At 46.9% G+C, this 24,451-nt stretch overlaps 1 protein-coding gene across 1 annotated transcript in view; it reads right to left on the bottom strand.

Annotated features, from left to right (window-relative positions):
• SHROOM3 (shroom family member 3) overlaps window positions 1-24,451 on the bottom strand; it is a 328,306-nt gene that overhangs the window by 13,704 nt on the left and 290,151 nt on the right. The window contains exons 5-9 of the mRNA XM_052642061.1: window positions 17,197-20,395; window positions 9,646-9,719; window positions 5,289-6,098; window positions 3,560-4,066; window positions 1,385-1,535 (exon numbers count right to left, since the gene is read on the bottom strand). Of these exons, the coding sequence (XP_052498021.1) occupies window positions 1,385-1,535; window positions 3,560-4,066; window positions 5,289-6,098; window positions 9,646-9,719; window positions 17,197-20,395 (4,741 nt within the window). The remainder of the gene's footprint in view (window positions 1-1,384; window positions 1,536-3,559; window positions 4,067-5,288; window positions 6,099-9,645; window positions 9,720-17,196; window positions 20,396-24,451) is intronic.

The following is a 24,451-nucleotide window of genomic DNA, read 5'->3' as shown; positions in this document are numbered from 1 at the left end:
ATGGCAACTTAGTATTTATGAAAATGAAAGTGAAGTTGCTCAGTCGTGTCTGACTCTTTGAGACCTCATGGACTGTAGCCTATCAGGCTCCTCTGTCTATGGGATTTTCCAGGCAAGAGTGCTGGAATGGGTTGCCATTTCCTTCTCCAGGGGATTGTCCCGACCCAGGAATCGAACCTGAGTCTCCCGCATTGCAGGCAGATGCTTTACCGTCTGAGCCACCAGGCAAGTATTTATAAGGGTGTTTATCCCCCTCTTAGGGATACATATAGACAGACTATAGCAAGGTGTTTTCTCCCTCCAATCCCATTGAATGGCGGCCAGGAGACGTGCTACGGCATGGACGTAGGGAGGCCTTGGGCTAGGAGAACCTGTGTTACCACAGCAGCTGCATCGTGTCAGCATGTTAGCCATGCGCTGTGAGTCGGTAGAAGAGAGAATGTCACTGACGGAGGTGTTTCTAAAACCCCTAAATCCTCCTGCCCCATTGCTCCTTGCTCCCACGGTCTATATCCTCTGGTCTCATTCCAACACATAAACAAGAGAGCTTAGGACACATACTATGGAATAAATGAAACAGAAATCACATGAGAAGGTTTCCTGGAACTGGCACCACTGAGAAGCACTTACATTCTTGGCTCAGCACGAGCCGAGTGTTTTAACAAAGAGCCCTTTTCAGCAGACCAGCCTGAGACGTATGAAGAGCTATAAGCACAGAGGCCGGCAGCCCCTCTGGGGCTGTGGGGAAAGCAGCCGGGCACAGCTGGGCTGAGATCTCTAGGGCGTGTGGGAAGACACCAGCATAACGGTCATTCTGAAAGTGCTTTACATTTTAAATTTCTGTAGGAGCAGCAAATGCTAACCACTCAATTCCAACACTGTGCTTCCAAGCTTCTCCCTGTGGTATACGGGAGGGGATCTCAAGAGCAACACTTGCTTTTCTCGAAGTATCTTTTGACAATCAGTCTCTTTTTCCTTAAAGTTTCTAGACTTCCTAGTTTTCCTTTGGACCATGGAAAACGACATGGAAACGACACAGACCATCGGCATTGGTTGGTCGACTGCTGAGAACAGTGTCGGGATCCCCGTGCTGAACCAGGAAGCAGGGGACCTGGGTTCTAGTCCTAGCTGTGTGACTTGTAGGAAATCCACCTTAATCCCTCTACCCTTCACTTTGGCCATTTGTAAAAAGGACAATGACAGGACAGCTGTGAAGCAACTGCTCCAAGGGCCTTGCATGTGGAGAATCTCTTCTGGCTCAGCGGGGTTGGTGATGTCACAGGCCTCCCCCTGGCCCCCGCCCACCGCTGCTGTAAGGCACCAGTAAGCCTGCAAGAACTACCTTTCTGGGGGAGCAGAACAAAGTCCCCCATTCTTTCTTTACCTTCTTTTCGTTGATGTCTGCCTGCTCCTCTTCCTCGTTCACCTCTTCTGGCATAGCTTTGATTTTGTTGAGAAGCTCGGCCTTGGGAGCAGACACGCTGTAGTAGGCAGGACAGTTGACCAACAGGCCCACTGCTTCCTTGTCGTCACTCCTGGGTCAGAGAGAACAAAAGTACAGCCACATGCAGCTTCATTTCACCACACGTCTGTCCATTTGGAAATGTGTAAAAAAAAAAAAAATCTGTGTAATATCTTCCCAGGGGTTAGGATGACCTAATAAATATTTATGATTGACTGATCACTATGTGTGTGGCTCTTGAAGCCAGAGTACTTGGGATGGAAAACCACCGAAGGCAATATTACGATGGGGAGTGGACTGTGGACATTTAACCTTTCTGCATGGTTCTCTTGTGATAAATACCAGAATGACACTGACTTCCTGTTTCACAGAGAGACAACAGGGAGCCAAGACTTAGTCACCATGACAGTGTTTTCAAGGTGCTGCACCAACCTCAGGTTTTAGGTTAGTCATTTCCTACTCCTCCTCGGTTTCCATAATGTGTCTGATGCCTGCTCTAATTGTTGCTTGGACATTTACCAGTTTTCCTTTTTCAGGAACGCTTGAGAAACCTGGAGCCTACGGGTCAACAATGAACACATACAAAATGTAAAACCTACTCACTGGTTACACAGCAGAGGGGTTTTCGAGGATGGAGGACAATCTAGAAGTTGTGGACCTGATAACTACGGTCTTCGTTTTACTACAATCAAGCTGTCTCTCATACTCTGTAAGTAAGACTCTCAGTCCCGTTCAGTTGCTCAGTCGTGTCTGACTCTTTGCAACCCCATGGACTGCAGCATGCCAGGCTTCCCTGTCCATCACCAACTCCCAGAGCTTGCTCAAATTCATGTGCCATCCAACCGTCTCATCACCTGTTGTCCCCTTCTCCTCCCGCCTTCAATCTTTCCCAGCATCAGGGTCTTTTCCAGTGAGTCAGTAGGTAAGAACCTACTCACTGAATAAAGGACTCTGTGGGCATAATTAGTTTTCTCGGACATCATTTTGTGACATTATTTAACATCTAAACCATCATTTCACTATGGAATCCAGAACCACCAGAAGGCTGTTTTCACTAATCTCCCAATTGGTGAGGTTATTCCTCTAAAAAATATAGTTACATTACTCCAGTTAGTGGGGGTGGGGAAAAAAAAATAGTAAAAAGTTCTTCTGATATGCCCTGCCTCCCCACATATTCATTGCCTTACAAACGGGCTTCTTGGGCATCTTATCTGATTACCTGAAGCCCACAGTGGCTATCTGCAGTCTCACATACGACAGGACGATGCTCACTTTAACCAGAAGATGGCGTACGTCATCCTTCTGAAATCCCTCAGGAAGCTTTCCAAGCTGCCAAAGCCACGTGAGGATTTCACTTCTAAACTTCTGTTCTCAGGGATAATGCCAGGAAATGCTTTTCTAAGAATGTATATGTCAACTACTCTGGTCTTCCTATTGCGAGTGGCTGGAAGACAACCACCCATGGTGAACGACTGGCACATCCATAAAAATTCATCTGCGGGTCCACAGGCGACCCAGTGGACTGCCCTGCACGTTGTGGGTGCTTAAGTGTTTGCTAAACACATGGCCCTGGATAAGTCACTTCCTGTTAGTCTCTGTAAGACACTGAAAGAGGAGAGGCTGGACAAGGTTACTGTTGAAGGCTTGGATAAAGTCATCAGAGCCTCTGATAACATATCGGACAGCCTGGACACACCACGTAGTTCTTCCCTTTCTCCCCTCCCTCCCAACTCCAAACACAGTGTTCCTGTAATTTAGTTAGGATCAGTTGCAAATTTCTAAAATGCAAGCCCAAATTTAGATGAAATGCTCTCTGGTTTTATTTGTTAGTGGTCTTGAAGCCCCCAGCTGTGGAATTCCAGCCTGTTGATTCATAGTTTTCACTGAAAACTTGTAAGAAAATTAAAAAAAAAACCCACTCTAAATCTCTTCCATAGTAGCTTCAAGGAAACCAAACATGCAAGCAAATACTGTAGTAACCCAGGAGAAATCAAAAGAAGGAAAAATACAAACTGCTCACGATCCTCCCACCGGATCATCACCCCCACGGAAGCACTTTAATTTGAAGTCTGTTTGGGGACATTGCCAGGGACTCACCTCTTGGTCTCACATCCTGGGAAGCTGATGGTTTTCTGCACGGCCTTCTTCTTTGTGCTGTTTTCCTTCAGCAAATTAACATCTCGAGGAAACAAACCTTCCATCAGGTCCATAGTTGTCTTCATTCTGGAGTCTGGGTCCAAAATGTCTGCCAGAGATTTGTCTTGGTGGATAATTTCCTTGGCTAGCGTCTCTGTTCTCATGTCTTCTGAGGTCTTCTGAGGACCAGAACTGACATTCTTTTCTAAACCTGGAGTCCCATTGGCTGGCTCGTGGATGAGGCTGTGGGTCTGCATGGGAAGTGGCTGTCCTGGGCTTGGCTGCTTGCTTAGAGACCCAGCAGGCTGGGGAGGAGCACCTGTGGTGGAGGGTGGGTTAGTCTCCTCGGCCTCAAAACTCTTGCCTGAAGTTTGTGATCTGGAACCCGGCAGCTGATTATCAACCAGATGGGCTGCAACAGGCATGGACCTTTCCTTGGCAACTGTCACCTTGGCAAGTTTGCTGGAGCTGGCAGGGATATAAAAAAAAAGAGAGGGGTGAGAGAAGAGTCAGCAGAGGGTGAAAGAAACAGAGAGACATTGGCACAGGGGCGCAACTTCCAGCACGTCAGGAGACTCTGAGGTTGTTATCTGCACAAACAGCAGGTTCAAAAGGGTCACAGAGAGGCTTTTAAGGGGGATGTGTGACTTTTTAAGGGGGATGGATTGAACAGGAGTTCAGGTTTGGTGAATGTTGCTCTCAGATTCCAGAGGATAATAGTGGTGTTTAGAGGAAGTTATCACAAAGGTGCTGATGTATCTTCAGTGATACATAGGGAGGTATGTGTTGGGAAATGCTCCTTCCCCATTCTTCTGGCTTCCAAGAAGAGGTTTTCCCTGAACATTACTGACCTTCAGCCTTCCTCTTCATTCCTCCCTATGGATACAGAGTGACTCTGCAGAGAGAAGCGGCCCACAGCCCATTCCTAGTCCAGCCTCTTTTTAGAGTAAGGCTGCCTCTAGACTCGCTCTGGCACGCTCACGCGTGCTCGCTGTGTGCGTATGTGTGTCTAGCACAGCCTGTGACTAGGGGGGCAACCCTTTTTGAGGTTCAGTGTCAGGAGACTCACTTATACTCAGACAGAAGCCATATTCTCCAGGATCAGCTCTCTCAGTAATAAGAGTGATTATTTTTGTCTCCTGTCTGCCCTTTCCTTTTGCCTTATTTCTTCACTGATTCAGAGCTCTTGGCAGGGAAGAGGGATGCTGTTTATTTGGACTCTCTGAAGCTGCCATGCCCACAGAAGTAAACCTGGCCTCCTGGGTTCTGGTTTCCATTTCCACTCGTCTCACTCCTCGGCGCCCAAGGGCTGCCAGCATAGTGACTTGTTGCTGTGCTTACTTGCATCTGACTTTGCGACCCTGTGGACTGTAGCCCGCCAGGCTCCTCGGTCCATGGAATTTTTCAGGCATGGATACTGGAGTGGGTTGCCGTTTCCTCCTCCAGGAAATCTTCCCCACCCGGGGATGGAACCCGCATCTCCTGCATCGCAGGTGGATTCTTCACTGCAGAGCGATTGCGGAAGCCCTGCATAAGGACTATCAAGCTCAAGAGATGAAACAGTTCTGTCACCTCGTGAAACTGACATGGCTCTCCAGGGGCCGGCAGAGGCAGCTCAGGGCAGCCTGGAGTGTGGAAATCTTACCAGGGTGGCAGACCCTTCTCCACTGGCAAAGGGCTGCGATCTCACCTGGCACGGGGCTCCAGGTAGCCCTCCTCCCACTGGGCTGGGCACACAGCTTCGGGGGGAGGCGGAGGGAAGTGGTCCAGGCCCTGGGCCAGGGATGCCTGGCTGGTTGTTGGTGGCGGGGGCGGCGGTGGCGGTGGGGGCAGCAGCAGCTCATCGCAGCGGGGGCTGGAAGTGGCGGTGGGGCGTGGGTCCCTCACAAACACCTCGTCGTCCTCACAGTCCTCGCGAGGTGGTGGGGAAGCCAGCAAGGCCGACTCGGAGATCCGGAGGGAAATCCTGCCCAGAATGCCTGGAGCCCCGAGAGGTGTATCCGGGTCGGAAGTGCTGCTCGAGCTGGGGGCATCCTGTGGCTTGGGGTAGTGCTTCGGGGGGTCCTCAGGGAGGCTTTCCTCTCTGACTGCGTAGGCCCGCTTTATCCAGGGCGGGGAGGCCCGCATCCCTGCGCGCTCTTCCATCCTGCGCTCAGGGCTGGGAGGCTGGGCCGGGCTGTGGCCGTCGCTGCTTCTGGGGGTCCCGGCTGGTGTGGAGGGCTGGGCTGCAGCCTGTGAGCAATAGCTCGAAGGGCCAGGGGCAGGCAGGACTGAGCTCAGGGGAGCAGCCCTGGCATCTGGAGGATGCCCGTGAGCTCCCGAGGACAGTGGCAGAGGGCAAGGCGTTCTGCTGGCCTGTCTCGGAGGGTCCAGCGGCCCCGGACCCCCGCTGGGCACAGAGGCATCACCACTACCCGCTTTGCAGCCTGAATCCCCCCAGTGAGGGCTGGGGTGGTGTCTGAGAGCTGGCATCTCTTCACGGCTGGAACAGCTAAATGGCCTGGAACGGGATACAGACACGCAGGTTAGCACTGATGCAAAGGGGCAAATGCTGAGCCAAAGGTGCATTCCACAGACGGGAAAACCCTCTCATGGGAGAAGGACCCGGGAGAAACTGTACACTGCTTCCCCCTGGCTGCTCAGACAAAGAACCTGAAAGTTGAAATGCAACGGCGGGACAGGCATAAACTCCTACAGGAAAATGTCACAGGGCAACCCTGGGGTCACAGGGCGTTTCTTTTCATTAATTCTCTCTCATCCCCCTTCCTCCATGCAAGGCAGCATTTGAGGACAGGCTTCAGGACATTTCTTCTGCTCCTTTTAGACCAAGTTTGGGAACCAGGTCCTAACTTCTCAGGGAAAGAATGCTCCCTCATTCTCTTGCCAGTGAGCCCCCACGGGGGTGGTCTGTTTGGAAAGTATTTGCATGGGCTGCTGAATCCACAGATTTTATTTACAACTTTCTCTTGGATTCCCAGTGTTTTCATTTTTCCAAATGGAAAGAAAGAAAGAAAAGGAGTGTCTTACCTAAGGAGCTAATAAGCAGTTACCTCTGGAGAAAGAGACTGACAATAATGAGCAAACAGAGAGCACGGTGGTTTAAACAGCTGTCCTCTAGGCTCCAAGGGAAAACCCAACAATTTCCAGTACTTTTGTTATTGTGTTTGAAAGGAAAAAAAGAACAAAGCAAAGAAAACACGTCTGCAGCCCTGCCTGCCTGCCATGCAAGAATTAATGTGAGGATTTAAAAAGTCTCCAGCAAACATCCATAGTTCGTAAATCCCACATCTGCAGCTCCCTGCCTAGTGTGCAAGTGAATCTGGAGAGCAGATGGCACTCTTCATTTCACAGACCCGCGTCCTAAGGGGGCTGTGGCTCGGTCCCCAGTCAGCACAGTCCTGGCCACAAAATCGTCTAAGGCCAGATGAGAGTAAAGCAGCATAAAGAAGGCAAAGACCACAAAGAACCCAACTAGCTCTTCTGCCGTTATTCTCTCTTTAATATAAAATGTAGTAAGGTACCATCTTCTGCTCAGATGCAAACCCTCCCTCCCACCACAGATCTTTTCATTTATAGGCAGCTTCTTTATCGGGAACCTCTCAGTATCGAAGAGTGGCTATTCTGTCCTTCTTGGCGGGTTCCCAAATGGGTCCACGAGAAACCCAGGGGTGGGAGATTCGCTAAGGGTGCTCTCGACTCCCATGTCTCATTCATTTTGGGACCCCCAGATCCTGGCACAAAGTACCTTCTCAATAAATGTCTGTTGAATAAACAATGTCTCTTTTGCCCGCTGCTATTTAGATCGTAGGCCATGAAATATTTTTGAACTTAGCATCCTCTAATAGGACATGAAATAACTGGAATCTGATGTTTTAAGGACTAATTCATGTTGTAATTTCATATTGCTTTTTTAAAAAAGGAGAGACGTCACTAAAACACACAATAAAATAATGCGTATCTTTTAAAGATCCAGCCGAAATAAACCTTGATATAATGTTTTTAGTTTATGCTTAATCTTCTTTGTTTACAGAAACTACACTTAAACTGTATATTTTTGAAGACAGTAGTTTAGTTAAATGCTTAGTTTGATTGAGAATACTTCTTCCTGGCGATTGTTTTCCAAGAATAAAGACTAATGTCAGAAAGATTTTGTCTCAGTCTCTTTTATAATCGAGTGTGAGACAAGCATCTACTGATATGTATTCAGGAATCATAGTATTCATGAATGAAGTTTGATTAGTCTCATTTTCTTCCTCATAGCATTTTTTAAAAATATGGTTAAAAAAATCCTATAACATAAAATTTACTACTTTAAATTCATTTTAAAATGTTCAGTTGAGCATATCCATATTGTTGCAAAACAGACCTCCAGAACATTTTTATCTTGCAAATCTGAAGCTAGGTAACTAGTAAGCAACAACTCTTCCCCACTCCTCCAGCCCTTGTAACTGTACTCTACTTGTCTACAAATATGACTACTTTAGATACCTCATACAAACGGAACCATCAAGTATTTCCAACTGGCTTATTTCACTTAGCATAATGTCCTCAAGGTTCATCCACGTTGCAGTCTGTGACACCATTTCCTTCCTTTTAAAGGCTGAACAATATCCCAGTGTGTGCACACACTTCATTTTGTTTATCCACTCAACCACTTGTGGACAGCTGAGTTGCTTCCACCTCTCTGCTATCATGAATAGTGTTGCTGCGAACATGGGTATAAAAATCTCCCTTCAAAACACTGCTTTCAATACTTTGGGTTTATACTCACGGTGGGTTGCTTGGTCATGACAGATTTTTTGTTTCTATAGCAGTTACACCACTTTGTAATCCTACCAACAGTGCGCAGGGGTTCCACTTTCACCACATCTTCACCAACACTTGTTCTTTTACGTTTTTTTTGATTGTAGCCATCCTAATGAGTGTGCTTTTGACTTGCATTGCTCTGTGGATTAGTGATGTGTAGTATCTTTTCATGTGCCCATTGGCTATTTGGAGGAGTGTCTATTTAAGTCCTTTGTATAATCGAGCAATTTGATTTTTTGTGGTTGACTTTAGTTTCACCTTAGACTTTAGAATAGTGCTCCTTTGGCAGAGCTCTAGTTCTAGTTAACCTTCTCTTCTTTCTAGCTCTGAATTAATGCACCCAAACTAACCAACGCCCTTAGCCTCACCTTGACTCCTTGCTTCACTTTGGGAAGAGCTACAGGAGCAAAACCAACTGTACAAGGCTGTCCTTGGCAGTGAAGGAGGTAACTTAATACCCACTTCCTGACCATGCTGGCAGTTACTAGGCTGAATTATTGAGAAGATGAATACAGAAAAAGAGAGAAACAATGACTGAGTGAAACAATAAATATTAAAGAACTGGCCTAAAAAAAAACAAGAGAGATTAACTATATTACCATTAGTAATAACCAGATTACAGTAGACAGTCCTACAATGCTGCATTAAAACTACGTACAGACACGTGGTTCAGAGGAAATTCTCTTTGGAAATTCCTACTCATTAAGCTCCAAGTGAATAGTTCAAAGATCCTACTTCTAAAAATTATCCATTATATTTTTCGAAGGAGAAATGATTTTGAAGGCAATTAAAAAAAAAAAAACTTTCTTGCTATCTTCTAAGTGCCTACAATGATTTGTCTTGTTATGTGAAGCTGTTCACGAATGCTCGTGTTTATTCAGAGACCTGATCCTGTGGGTCACAGCCAAAAGAGATCAGCCACACCAGAGAGGACCCACTTGAGAAAGTCAGAGGATATGCTGGAGAAGAGCACAATCACCAACCATTCTGACCTAAACATGCGAGAAGTCAACCACTGCCTCAACAGCACATGTTCAAAACCTACTCTGAATAGTATCATTCTTAGACAAAGTCATCTGTGGATAAAAAGGTTTCCCATAGCCTAGACACACTGAAAAAGGTGGCACGAGATACCATGAAACATCATAACATCTTAATTCAATTTCCAGTAGAGATGAACAGAAGCATTTAACTCTGGCGGCATTCATGAGGCAAAGAACATCATAACTATAGATACATACCTGGAACCTGGGCCAGTCAAATAACACGGATCCTTCATGAGACCAAAGCCATTGCTTTCCCCCAAAAGCACATCCTTAAAACAGAAGAGAGGCACAGTGTTATTACCAACAAACAGTGTTCAAATTTACCAAGGGGGTGGAGGTGTAAAGGAGACGGAACATTTATTGGTGGTCCACTCTTTATTGTCAGGCTCATGGTGGCATTGTTACATACTAACCTATGGACGTGAACCTGAGTGAACTCCGGGAGTTGGTGATGGACAGGGAGGCCTGGCATGCTGCAATTCATGGGGTCGCAGAGTTGGACACAACTGAGCAACTGAACTGAACTGAACCGAACCCATTTTATCCTCAAAGCCTCAGGAAGTACTGTTAACCCCACTGCACTGATGAGGACACAGGCCCAAGAGGTTAATTTTTCCAAGGTCACAAGTGGTAGAACCTCATTCTATCTCACTGGGTGCCTCTTTTAACCAAGGCATTTTCTAAACAAGAGAAGTCTGATAACAGTTACCTTCAGAGTTCAGAAACAACTGCTATACTTGAAGTATAAAGATGAAAATTAATTCAAAGGGCAAAACTTTCAAAATAGCAACAGGGAAATACAGGAGATGACAAGAAAAGGCGAGTTTATTAAATTTAGCAAAATCCCAAGAATCAGATAGGAATCTGGCTTGTAATCAGGTTGATATACATTCTTTCTGGGAAAAACATCTCATCCACATTTCTCTCCTGGGGACACTTCAAGGGTAGTCATTATTTGTTTCTGTTTTTAATATGGGTATATAATGGTTTCTGGTGGGTTACAGGTCAGTTTTTGAAAGTGTAAAATCAGTTCATACATACAGGTTTGATGAAGACAATGATACTGCTCTCGATAAAACTCTCAATTATTTATGATAACAGGAGTCAGGTAGAAAACAAGAAAATTAAATCCACAGGTAATCCATAAACTTAATTTTAACATTTCCCCCTTTATTCTGTCCAAAGGGCTAATTGCTTTTCACCCCCTTTCTCTCTTTTTCTTTCCTGCTCCTTTCCCCCAATCAGTGGTAGAGGTACTAAAAAGCAAGAAGAGCCAGAGGTGGGTGGGAGCAGGCCCAAAGAAGAAACAAACCTGAGCATTATTAATAACCACAGCTTCCCCTTACTGGGCATTTACTACATGCTGGACACTCTGCCAAGTTCCTTATGATCCTCAAGTGACGTGCCTGGAGTCATGGTCAGGCACCTGACATTTCTCCTGTAATTTAATCTGTAAGAGTGGGGAGTGGGGCAGAAACTGCAGCTCAGAGCGGGTGAGTATAGCGCCCACAATTAAGCAAGGAGCTGGGATTCAAAGCGCGATTTCCTCAAAGCCTAAGGGCGATCTTTAGAACCTTAAGTTGAGAGGTGGCTAAGCTGGATGCAGTAAGACATCAGTGCTTTGAGAAAAAAGAATTCCATGCGTCTCTGATTTGCTCAAGTATCACTAGAGGGAATGGGAATTCCTACTCTTCACAAAACCTTACAGGACATTTATAACAAGCAAGGACTTACTGCACAGCACAGGAAATTCTGCTCAATATTCTGTAATAACCTAAATAGGAAGTGAAGTGAAAGTTGCTCAGTCGTGTCTGACTCTTTGCGACCTCACGGACTGAATGCAGCCTGACAGACTTCTCTGTTCACAGAATTCTGCAGGCCAGAGTACTGGAGCGGGTAGTTGTTCTCTTCTCCCGGGGATCTTCCCAACCCAGGGATCGAACCCAGTCTCCTGCATTTGCAGGCGGATTCTTCACCAGCTGAGCTATCAGGGAAATCCAGGGAAATAAATGGGAAGAGAACTTGAAAAAGAATAGGTCCAAGACAAATTGCCTTGTTATGCACATGAAATCAACGCAACACTGTTAATCAACTATACTCCAATATAGAAAAAAAATGTACACATTGTTCAGTGAAAGAAAAACAAAACAAAACCCTTATGGTCTCTTTAAAGTCTTTCTCCACTCCACTCCCTCACTGACAAGAATATTCAGCTTCACCAGTTGTTAACTGGAAAAGCCTCTAGGTTCCCTCAAAGCTAGTAATGTTCAAATACATACTTCCATTCTATTACTTCCTTTAAATTACAGTATGAGCTTGATATTTATGAGGATATGCATAAAATAAAGGAACTGAGAGCCAGTAATAAGACAACTGAAAGAAATTTCTACATCTCTTGTCAATGGAAACACCATTTGGACTGAAGGGAAATTCCTTCCCAACCTAGTAGAAAACCCAAGGAGGATTCATTCCTGCTGCACATATTTGCTTTGATTGGGTATGTATGCACTGCCAAAGACGACTTGATTTTCTATAAACTGGTAAGCAGTATAAACTTCTATGACCATTTAGGAAAAAGCAGTGGCTATGGGGGAAATACAGAGTAATACCAACACTCATTAACGGTCTTTTTTTTTGGTCTCTAACTTTGTTTGACTGACTTAGAAGTACACCAGTTCTTATTCTTTATTAGGCATACTACACTTAAAACTATAAACTTAAATCCTAGCAAATTCTGATTCTCACTCTTACTTTGAGTTCTGAATTAAGATATCCTAACATCTCTACGACCAATAAAACACGAAGACAATACTCATCTACTTTGGAATATCAACTTCAAGTATCTACTAAAATGAATTAGAAATTAAAAAAAAATATTATTTAAGTTTGCTGCTGCTGCTGCTGCTTCTGCTAAGTCACTTCAGTTGTGTCCGACTCTGTGTGATCCCACAGACGGCAGCCCACCAGGCTCTGCCATCCCTGGGGTTCTCCAGGCAAGAACACTGGAGTGGGCTGCCATCTCCTTCTCCAAGTAGTAGAAACTGATAAATGTTAAAATGAAACCAATTCACTGGCTAGAGTTTTCAGATATAAGATGTATAAAACCTCTGTTTTAAGTCACTATAGGGAGTACAGTAGGAAGTCAAACCTCACTTCCACCAGGTAGGGCAAATTTCTCAGTTTTTCTATGCCTTAGTTTCCTCATCTGTAATATGGGAATAACAATAGTATCTCCTCCTTTGCATAGATGTAGGATTAGTTTTATGCTTATAAAACAGTGACTAGCACGTATTGAACATTTAGTTAATAGGAGCTATTTGCAACTTTACATTTTGTGGAAAGTGATTGTTATTTATCTCCAGGCTTGAATGGGTGCTTGTTGAGAAGCAAAGATGACTGGCAAGCTGTATCCTACAGAATTGAGACTATCATCCAACATTGTGGGGTCCCATACAAATTTCCTCAGCAATGAGATGTTTGTCACATTTTCACATGGTGAACGTGCCACATACAAGAAATGAAGATCTTTGAAAACACAGTGAGAACCAGAGAAGACTCTACCTCAACATCTGGGGGAAAAAAATACCAGAAATCTCATTTCTCCAAAAGATTTCTTTTTATAGCTTCTGCTATATTTTAGATCTATGCATTGAATGGGTATAAATTTCCATCTCCAAGGCAAAAATGTCTGAATTTTTTCCAGCTGCTTTGCAGGGCCTACCTAATTTAAATCAGTTAAGTTTTCTAAAGTGTCTTAGAAATCAGAAAGCAGCCAAGAATTTGATGGGCACTTCAGCTCCATCACTAATATGCATTTGTTCTGCAATTACACTTTTCAAATTAAGAGGCATTAAAGGAGAGGGAACAAGAGGCGGTTTGTTCAGAGATGACCACAGCTGGCTACAGGGCTGGCCCGGGTCTGCTGAGTGTCTGAGCAGGTCTTAGGCTCCAAGTGGCAGCAGCCTTCTACAGCCATCGTTTCAGACCCAAGAATGACCGAATTTTATAAACAGAGAAATCGATTTCTGCGCTGACCTTGTTTTGGAAGCAGAAACTATCCTCACTAATGGACCTTTGAAACAGAGCTGAATCCTGCTCCAAAGCTTGCAAAATCCTGTGCTATTAGCATCTGGCTGGCAGGAGCAAGCAGCAGTTGTTTGGGAGGCTATTGACTGAGCTGGCACCAGATATAGACTCCATATTTTCAGTTTAACTCGGGCAGACGGTTTAGTCTCTACAGGCTCACTTAATTTCTCAGAGTTCTCTAAAGCCGAGATGAGAAAAATCCTTATTTAACACCTGCACCAAAGCTTAATGATAATGGTAAAAGTTCCTAGACTTTATTCAAATAAATAATAGTATCTTGAAATAATAACCACAATAATTACGTGGAGACTAGTTTTGTTTTTAACTAGCTCTACAACCAAGGAAGACAATGGATATATGAAGAAGATGTACGGGGCAGACCTTGCCGGGGAACAGGTCTCAGGGCAGGTGTGGTGAGACTGCTGAGCAAGGGAATGCAGCAGGAAGCCTGAGAACAAGGTCTTGGCGAAACTGCCATCTGGGGGTGATAAACTATGTTCAGAATCTGTAGGAGCAAAGCAGCAGTATTTCACGTTGAAATATTCCATTCCCCCCATCACATCCCCCACCTTCTAAATATGGCACTCGCTATATTAAAGAGAACATAATGCCGTGTATTTAGCTGTCTCTAGAAAGTTTTTCAAATAATACCCAAGAATTGGGATTTAATTGGGATCATTCTTCTATACTGCCTATGTTTGAGCTCAATTTCCCAGTTTATCAGGTTTGAGAAATATTTGGAAGGGAAGACAAAATAACATTTGGAACCATCCAACCACTTCCCCAGCAGAGAATAATGACATGTAGTGGGGAATAAACAACAGAAGATGATTTGGTTTTCACCTAAACATTTCTGTTTTCTTTGGAACATGGGGAGAGAAATGGAAATGCTTGCCCTGCTATGTCATGAGCCTCTGAAGCCTACTAAACTAGCTGAAATGGCATGCTACATATACGGACCGTGGACCGTGTTTTTTCTTAGTTCCCGGACCAGGGATCAAAACTGTGCCCCCTGCAGTGGAAGCATGGAGTCTTGACCACTCACTGGACCACCAGAGAGGACCTACATACATGGATTGTTAAAGTGTTTTTAGAGGTAGGATAAGCACTGGAAATTAGCTCTGTTCATCATTCCAAGGGGAGAAAAACAGCTATTGGAGGCTTATGGAGGATTGCTACTATAGATTCTATGTATATGTGTGTGGGGGTGGTGGTGGTTTATATCGGGGAGAAAATATTTCTTAAGAGAAAGTATCTGGACGGGAGTGGTATTTTCCCTCAGAAGGCTGTGTGTATGTGTGTTTCAGAAGCAGTGCAGCAAACAGATCTCTCAGGCAGTGATGGCTAACTGTGAAGCTGTTTCCTCCAACTTATAATGCCTCCGCACACAACCTGCAACCCTTTGTCAACATCTTGCCCATCCTTTACTGCCTAGTTCAAATCCCTTCTCTTTCAAGAGATGCTCTCTCACATCCCCTCAATTAGAACTAATCAGTGTCCCTCCCATAGCGTGTTATTTATGATCACTCCCAAAGCACTCACCATTTGTGTTATCTGTATATAAGTACATATTCTTTGCTCAATTGTAACCCCCCGAAAGGCATGATCTTTATTTTCCTTTGTGTTTCCTTCAAACCTATAATGCAGTCCTGTTCATAAAACATAGGTTCTACAAATGCTTGCTAAATCACTGTACTCTCTGCTGGAGAAAAGAGACTCTCTGAAGGGTCAATGGAGGGGTGTTCTCCCCTTGTGGTAACATATATGTGACTTCCTCGTATCTTCTGATCTGGGAAGGGAATCATGAGGTAGGCCACCGAGCTGCAGCGCAATAGAGCTTGAAGACAGGCTATGAATTAGGGAAACTAAGAGTCCTGGGAGTCAGAGTGCTTGGACTTTATTCCCAGCTCTCCTAAAATTTCCAGGGGAAAGTTCCTCATGGTCTATCCACCGTTTGGAGACTTTATGAGAAAAATCCTTTAATGTGAGAATTTGAAAGTCTGACATTTTCCTATCTTGCCAAGACATTATAAAGAAAGAGACAGGGAGATATGAATTTGATATGGATAATATGGGCTTCCCTGGTTCTGACAGTAAAGAATCCTCTTACAGTGGGTTCAATCCCTGGGCTGGGGAGATCCCCTGGAGGAGGGCATGGCAACCCACTGCAGTGTTCTTGCCTGGAGAATTCCCATGAACAGAGGAGCCTGCTGGGCTACAGTCCATAGGGCTGCAGAGAGTCGGACACAACTGAGCGACTAAGCACAGCACAGCACGTGCATAATATACTCTACTACACAGGATTATTTTGAGGATTAATGAGATAATAAATGTAAAAGTGGGGCTTCCCAAGTGGTGCTAGTGGTAAACAATCTGCCTGCCAGTGCAGGAAATGCCAGAGATGTGGGTTCGATCCCTGGGTGGGGAAGATACCCTGGAGAAAGAAATGGCAACTCACTCCAGTATTTTTGCCTGGAAAATCCCATGGACAGAGGACCCTGGTGGGCTACAGTCCATGGGGTTGTAAAGAGTCAGACATGACTATGCATGTACCCACATCTAAATGTAAAAGCATTCTTAGTTGAGGGTCTGGAACTCAATAATGAACAATGGTCAAAGTCAATGACAATACCTACTGTGTTAATGCAAAAGTCCAACAGAAACAAAAGAGGGTATGAAGATAAAAATCTTTAAAATACGAAAGACAGAGCTTCTATTGCACGCACTTGAAAAAAAAAAAGCAAAACAAAAAACATACAAGATAAAGATAATCCCTAACTTTTCCTAATCTAATTCTTACACTGAGAAGTGGATGACACTAAAATATAATTTTTACACATACATACTGCAGTCCATGGGGTCACAAAGAGTCGGACACAACTGAGCAACTGAACAATAAATATAATACGCACATACTATATATTCATATGTGTGTATATATATTATCTACAGTTGTCTTCGAGTGCTGTGCTCAGTCACCTTTGACTCTGCAGCTACAGGATCCGCTGGGATGGATAACAAAATCTGCCTGATGCTATGTAAAATGGCATAATATTTGCATATAACCTACTTATAATGCAAATGCTATATAAGTAGTTGCTGGTGTGCTGGCAAATTCAAGTTTTGTTTTTTGGAACTCTGGAATTTTCCCAAATATTTTCCATTCCAGTGCAAAACCAGAAATGAGGCCTACTATGTGTGTGTATATATATGTATATGTGTGTTTATATATCTATAGATACACATATATAGATATCTATATTGAAAGATATACATATATAGATATCTATATTCAAAGACGCACATATATAGATATATACACACACACATAGTAGGCCTCATTTCTGGTTTTGCACTGGAATGGAAAATATTCGGGAAAATTCCAGAGTTCCAAAAAACAAAACTTGAATTTGCCAGCACACCAGCAACTACTTATATATATGTTTCTACATAAGACACAACTTTATAGACACCTATGAATATCTCTATTTCTGTAAGGATCTCATCAGATAGGGGCACTGAGAAAGACATTCCGTTATGAAAACAAATGCTGCTCTCTGCACACTAAAGAAAAACAAAGGGGGAAGGAGGGGTTAGAGGAGTGGCACTAAGGCTTCGCGGACTGAAGCGGTAGTGCTAAGATCCACTGGCTGCACGTACCTGGCGCTTGTCTGCGGTGGGAGATGACCGTGACCTCATGTGGACAGGAACAGCCTGGACATCCGAGCGCTCCAGCAGGTCCTCGGCCGACATGGACTTCGCGGCCCTCCCAGCCGTGGCCCCCCACGGGGAGGGCTCCCCTGGGGTCCTGTTCAGTCTCTGGGGGCCCTCTGATCCACTGTTAGCTCCACTGAGCAGTTCTCTCGGCGCTGGGTCCCCGCGGTGCCTTCCCCCAAGGTGGCGGCCGCTGGCAAAGGAGCTGCTGCGATCTCGCGGGGCCCGCTGGGTCTCCCCAGCACTCCCCGCCGCAGTGGCTGGCAGAAGGGCGGTCTCCCTGCGGGGCGGCAGGCTGGGCTCCCGAAGCGAGCAGAGACTGGAAGCCGCGGCGAGGCCCGGGCCCTCAGGCTGGAGGTAGGTGCTCTGGGTGCGCTCCAGCAGCCGCCCCGGCTCCTGCAGGCCACAGCCGGTGCCCGCGGGCCGCTTGCCGGTCTTGCGCTGAATGTAGTCGGCCAGTGCGCTCTGCTGGAACTGCTTTAGCTCGGGCCCCGACAGGCTGAGGGTAGAGCAGGCCCTGCCGTCTCGCTCGAAGATGCGGCACCGGTCGGTCACTGAGCCCTCCACGAAATGCGGCCCCTTCCTCGGCGGCCCAGCGGGGGCGGGCTCGGGTTCCTCCGAGACCCCCACCTCGTGCATCTTCTCAGGCTCCGAGTACGAGCGCTTCTTCTGCTCGGGGGTCAGATGCCGGCGCGGGCCCCTCCGGGCAACGGGGGGCGCTAGCCGGGCAGGGTCCCCCTCGGCCGGGGTCACGCTGTGCCGCTCGCGCGGGGTGTGCGGGGAGGCGGAAATCGGCGCCTCCGGGCTGCGCAGCCCCACGTGGGCCGAGGCGGGTCGCAGGCGCCAGGGCCCCGGGGCCACGGGCGTCCCGGGCTCGAGGTCCCGGCGTCGGAAGGACGTGGCCCCCAGGACGCGGGACTGCGCGTCTTTGATGCTGTTCCGGTAGGCGCGGCTGAAGGGGGCGTCCTGCATGGGCGACTCGGGCGTGTGGGGCCTGTCGTCTGACCACGTGGCCTCCTTCTCGGCCTCGCTGAAGAGCTGGAAGGTGCTCTGGCTGCGGAGCAGACGGGCGTCCCGCCTCGGGGGCTCTCCACCCCGGGGTGGAGCACCCCGGCCACCCTCCACAGCCCGCCTCGGCTGTTGACCACACGGCTGCCAGGAAACCTCTTCGGACTTTGGCTCCCCGTTTTTGAAGTGCTCTTCTCCATTGCCTAGGGGTTCAGTGGGTTCGGAAAAATGTATATGGCCTTTAGTCTCCTCCGAGTCATTCCTCAAAGTATTGGAGGCTGGGAGTGTCCTGTGGGGCCTGTAGTTATAGCTGTAAGTAGAGCCGCCAGCACTTGGGGGTCTCTGACCAGCCTGCTCTCGCTGCTCGATCTTGGAAACCTTCTCCAGCACGGAGCAGTGGGGCTTCCCGCACTGAAAGCCCTGCAGAGCCGAGATGCTGCTGAAACTCAGCCTCCTCCGGCCCAGACTGGAGGTCTCCTGTGAGGATGGGGAGAGCGGCTCTTCATACCTTGGGTCTGAACTCTGGAAAGAGGCCAAGGTTCTCCCCTCAGGCTTTGGATAGGACACCGACCTGTCCAGCTGGCTCTTGTGATCAGCAACAGTAGTCCTTCCAGACTCTTCTCCCTTGGTATTGACTGTGCAGGTGGATGAGCATTCCAGGTAGACTTCCTGGGCTGCTCCTCCGAGATCCAAGCTGCTTTGCCTTCTTAGACTCTCAGGAATGTTCTGGAGGGAGGAGAAGGCAGTTGCAGTCTTGCTGAAGCTGCCTGGCACACTCTGGCCCAGGCTGCCTCTGTGGAGCCTCCCCTGGAGGTTGGCATTGTGGTCTTCATGGCAGTCCCCCTCCCAAGGCTCTGAGGGCAGGAAGGATCTCTTGTCTTCACCCACTTGCCACGCCTGAGCCTGAGGGGACTGGAGGCTGCGGTAATTAGAATATTTGTTGCCCTGGGTGCTCTTTCTCTCACTGGGATGTGGGCTGTGGCCTTCTAGAGGTGTGAGAAGTCTCTTCAGGGAGGTCTCCTCCTCGTTCTCAGGCACTGAGGGAAAATGGACTTTATAGGGGACACATTTGGCTGAAGTTTCAGGTTTCCTCTCTACTAGGGACACTGAGTCCCGTTCTAGGGCCTGGCCGAAGGCGAAGCCAGGCCTGCTAGATCCGTTTTGGTTTCCATTCTCATCAAGGGCAGCCATTCTGTCGCACGCTCCCTGAGGAGGTGTGTACCCACCCTCCTTGGCCAGGGCAGGGTAGAGGGTACCATTTCCACTCACAGAAGGCCGGGGCACCTGGGCGAAGTGTGGCTCCAGGGAAGGTACCGGGTAGATGCCAGTCGGCAGCAGAGGTTGGCCGGGCTGGGCCTTCTGGGTGTAACTGTGCTTGGGCTTCACTGGAGGGCTGTTTTCTGGGCTCTTCTCTAGCACAGTATGCAGCTGTTCCTCTATGAAGGGAGATTTCAGGGTGCCTGCAGAGTTTGCCGGAGGCCGGCAGAACCGTTTCTGATCTAGGCTAGACCAGGAGCTGGGCCGCTCTCGCTGCCGGAAGGCTGCGTAACTGTCACTCCGAGCTGGGGGCAGGGGCGCACCCACTTTAGCAGGCAAGTTGTCCACAGTGGTCTCTAAGGAACCGGGGCACTGCTGGCTCCAGGAAGAGGGTGGCGTGCCTTTGCCCCGAGGAACATTATGGAATTTTTCGTAGCCCTGACCATCAGTTGAGGCTCGGGTCTCCCTACCTTGGAGAAGCACGCCTGAAGAGTTCACCTCATACTCTGCTGAGACCCCCCTCCGGGGGTCATAGACTGTCTTAACATAGCGAATATCTGCCTGCTTCATCCCTTCTAGGAGGCCACCTCGAGCAGAAGTGGTGTCCATGGAGCCCGAACGTTCCCGGCCAGAGACACCAGGGGGTGGATACTCGAGGATGCTGGAACTGGTGGAGAAGGAGCTGTAAGCTGAATCTCTCTTGCTGTGGAGGTGGCTGAGCTGGTCAATGCTGCTGGTGGACTTTGCCGGGGAGAGAAAGTGGCAGGGTGGGTATCCCCCACCGGGCTCCAGGCTCTCCATGCTCCCCTGGGAGCTGCACCGGTCAGGGCTCTGCCTCAGATATGCGTGGTCATAGCCGGAGAGGTCACTGGTGGAGGAGCTGGAAGAAAGGGAGGAAGGGCAGTCAGTGGTGAGCCCTGATTGTTGAGTAGGCTTCCAGGCACAGGACTAGCTTATAAATGGACTGTTGTGCAAGATGTTTCGTTTCTAGAAGGGTGGGTGAAAGGACCATATTTGGGCCTTGCTCGGCCTCCCTATGTGTCGTCACTAGGAGTAACTGCCCAACACCGTAACCTGTGTGTCTCTAAATTAATCACCCAGGATCGCCAGGGGAGAAGTGGGGAGCAGGAGGACGCCACGTGGGCCTTTGGGCTCAGGCAACACGATGATGTACTATGCTCTGTACCAGAAGTGACATTCTGCATGTGCCCAAAAAAATGAGAGAGGTGGGCGAGGAAAGCGGAGGGCAAGATGAGTTAGAGGGACAGAGACTGACATTTTGTGTCTCTTGGGGCGTCTGTGGGAAGAAGGGGAAAGCTTAGTAAGAGACCAGGCACGCGGATGGGTGAGGGAGACTGCACATGTCCCCGGTTTTAGTTAATATCTTTCCTTTTTATGGAGTTGAAGGGCTACTCCCTGGCAATCGTCCTGGAATTTCCACTGTACAAGAGACAATTTGTTTGTGGTAAGAAAACCAAACACAAAACTGAATGAGAGAATACTGAGAAAAATTGAGAACTAGAAAAAGTGGATGAGAGAGGAGAGGCAGGATGGATAAGAAGTCTTAATCACGGGAGGCTCTGAGGTACTGGGAGACCATCACCCATGGACAGCTTCTCAGAGTCCGGGCAAAGCCTCATACGCTGGACTGTAAGACTCTCCTTCACTAGCTCCTCCAAAAAGTTGCCATAAAACAGAATTACTTATAGCTAACTTTAATTATAAACCCCAAATATACTTCACCCAGCATGGTGGGCAAGAGAGAATAGAGATATAGGAAGGAATAAGTAGCTCAAAAATCAAACAGCAGTCTCAATAGTTCAAACATTTGTGATTCACTGTTCTCTAAAGAGGGCTTCCCTGATGGCTCAGCGGTAAAGAATCTGCCTGCAATGCAGGAGACACAGGTTCGATCCTTGGGTCAGGAAGATTCCCTGGAGGAGGAAATGGAAACCCACTCCAGGATTCTTGCCTGGAAAATCCCATGGACAGAGAAGCGTGGTGGGCTACAGTCCACAGGGTCACAAAAAGAATAAAGAAAACGAAGAGTTCTTGCCTGAAGCTTTTCATTTTTAAATGAATAGGCATTTAAACACTATTAAAATCCATGGAGCCATTATTATATTTCTAGATCTTGTGTAAGTAAATATGGTGTCTTCATGGCTGAGTAGGTGATAATGCTTTGCTGGACTGTCTCCAGAGTATACGGGAAGAGACTAGAAGCATCAGATTCTGAGTCAAAACTGGAGCAGAATTCAAGGAAAAGAAGATTACATTCTCAGCGATTTCCCGCCCCCCCCCCCAACCCCGAATAATATTTCTTTTTCAGGGCAAGTAAACTTACTGAATGGAACATCTTGCTCTGGCAGGGACAGGTATAAATTCAAGGAGGAAGGAAGGGTTAATCCCAACCAGATTAGGGAAGCCAGTCCTGGCACTCCATGTCAAGGCATATGTCACTACCAGCCTTTACCCCCCCACCCCCAAATGAAGAGGATGTGCTGAAAATGCGCATGACGTGACTGAGGATAATCCCCTATGACCCACTTGTGCTCCTGTTTATCTCCTCTAACAGAAGACTCGGAGTTAATACTCTGAGGGGACACAGAAGCAGCAGATCCCACAAGGGCTGTTTTTGCTCACCCACTGCATGCAGGTGGTAGACACTACTTAATCCTCCTCCCAACTGCTAAGAATTTTAGCAGTCTTTCACTAAAAGGATAATCCAGATCTAATTAAGGAACATGTGAAAAAAAAAATCAAAGTGAATAAACTGATGGGTTAACTGAAACACTACTGAATGGGAGGAAATGCCATTGCAAAACACAGATGGATCTAGAACTATGAACTCACTGGTAAACATATCTCGAGCCAAGCAGAGCAAGGGTAGAGTGGGTTCCGTCTTGCAGCCAAAGGACACAACCCACCAATCCTCAGATGGAATGCATCCCATGAGGACCATTCTTACTCTTCACTGCTACTCAGGGAGGGCTCTGTCTCCCCAAATTCTCATTTCCCAGCTGCCTGGGGACTAAGACCCAGTGACCTATGCCATGCCATGGAGTGCCCTGACATCACCCTCTAGGACAAGTTCTTCTACCACATTCTGGAAGCAGTAATTCTGATTACCCCTGCCATTCCTGCTTCCAAGATGGCACTCTTAACAGATGGCTGACAAGAACCTGACATGCAGGTCTTCAATCCCGCAGCAGCTCCAGCCCACACAGAGACATCCTTACTCTCAAGATGAGTGTGTCAAGCATGTCAGAGTTCTCACTGTGGTCTGATGACTTCTCTACCCTTGTTTCCCATTGCTCTCCCGCTTGCTCACTGCACTCTGGCATAATGGTCACTGATGGCCTCTCAAACCCATGATATACGTTCCCACATGAGGGACTCAGGGCCTTTGTACTCACTGTTCCCACCATAAGGAATGCTCTTCACCTGGCTCACTCCCTTCCTTTATTCATGACTGTGTCGGAGAAGACTTCCTGCTACCCACTATCTTAAAAGTAAGTACCTCCTCTCTCCTTATTTCTTGCTACTCTGCTTTATTATCTTCACAGCACTTACTACTTGACATTACATCACCTCTGTTTAAAAGTATTTTCTAAATACTTAAAACACAACAAAGAGCACAAAACAATTATATGAAAACATTTCCTAAAGTGTACTCCCAGAACATTAATTAGTTCCTCAGATGATAAAGTATGTCTGGAAAATACTGGGCTAGATAAGGTAAATAACTGTAATTTAAGACATCCGAGTCCTTAATAAATTTGTTCATGTGATATTCTGCAAGGCAAATATACTAAGCAGTGCTTTAAGTTTTTTTTTAATGTAGACCATTTTTAAAGTCTTTATTGAATTTGTTACAATACTGTTTCTGCTTTGTATTTTGATTTTTTTGGCTACAAGGCATGTGGGTAATATCCCACATGTTCTCTGACCCGGGGTTAAACCATCACTCCTGCACTGGCAGGCAAAGTCTTAACCACTGGATCGCCAGGGAAGTCCCAAGCAGTGATTTCTAAACTTACATGACCCTAGAAAGTTTTCCCCAAGGAGCATCTAATGGATTATTATTCCATGGAACATACCTGGAGAAACAATAAATACTACCTTTTGATGTCTTGCTCAGTCTTGCACTCTCAATAACTAAAAATTATCTCAGACATAGTAGGTATTCCGTACATATTTGTTGGAGGAAGAATCAATGAGCATGGGCTGGTTCTTTAGTATTCGGATGGTGTTATTTCAGCCTCTCGGGAGGGGACTAGACTACAGGATTTTTTGGAGGTTTTTTCTAAAGTACTATGTACTTTAGAAGTCCTAATACTTTAGGACCATTGTGAGATTTCTGTAGGACAGCAGAAAGACAGTGACAAGGATCTGACAGAAAGCAGCTGGAACACAGTTTCAGTGAAATTCCAGATCTGAGCCAGTTTGCAGGCAGTGAAAATTACGTATCTTCTGTTTCTTTGAACGTCTCTCTCCCTCTCTCCTGCCCCTCCCCATCCCTTGAGCTCCCTCTCCTTTTCCTGCTTCTTAATGAGAAACAGATCCACATATTTAGGACTGAGGCTGTGTGAAGGCTGTCACAGGGATGCTGCCCACCAGACCACTAGATGCCACTGTGCCCCTCAGAAATGTACCAGGAGAGCTTCTCCAGCAACAGCTGCCAAAGGGCAGCCCCCTATGAGCAGAACTCAGAGCTGCGAACCCGAGGCATGGAATGAACAGACCACAGGATGCTTTGAGCTGGGGTAGAAGAAAATCCACATGTATGTGTCATTTTGGGGTAACCCAAGCTTTTCCTTCTCCTCCTGTACCCCACGCAGAGCTTTTGTGTTGATAGTCATTGTGTCAGGGAAGGCTGCTCTGAAGCTTGCAGTAGAGGGCAGAGTGGTAGGTACAGTGCAGGCACCACCTGCCT

This window comes from Budorcas taxicolor, chromosome 6 (assembly GCF_023091745.1).
Source record: "Budorcas taxicolor isolate Tak-1 chromosome 6, Takin1.1, whole genome shotgun sequence".
NCBI classification, from domain to species: Eukaryota; Metazoa; Chordata; class Mammalia; order Artiodactyla; family Bovidae; genus Budorcas; species Budorcas taxicolor.
Note: the sequence above shows the minus strand (reverse complement) of the source record. Positions and strands in the feature narration are given on the sequence as shown.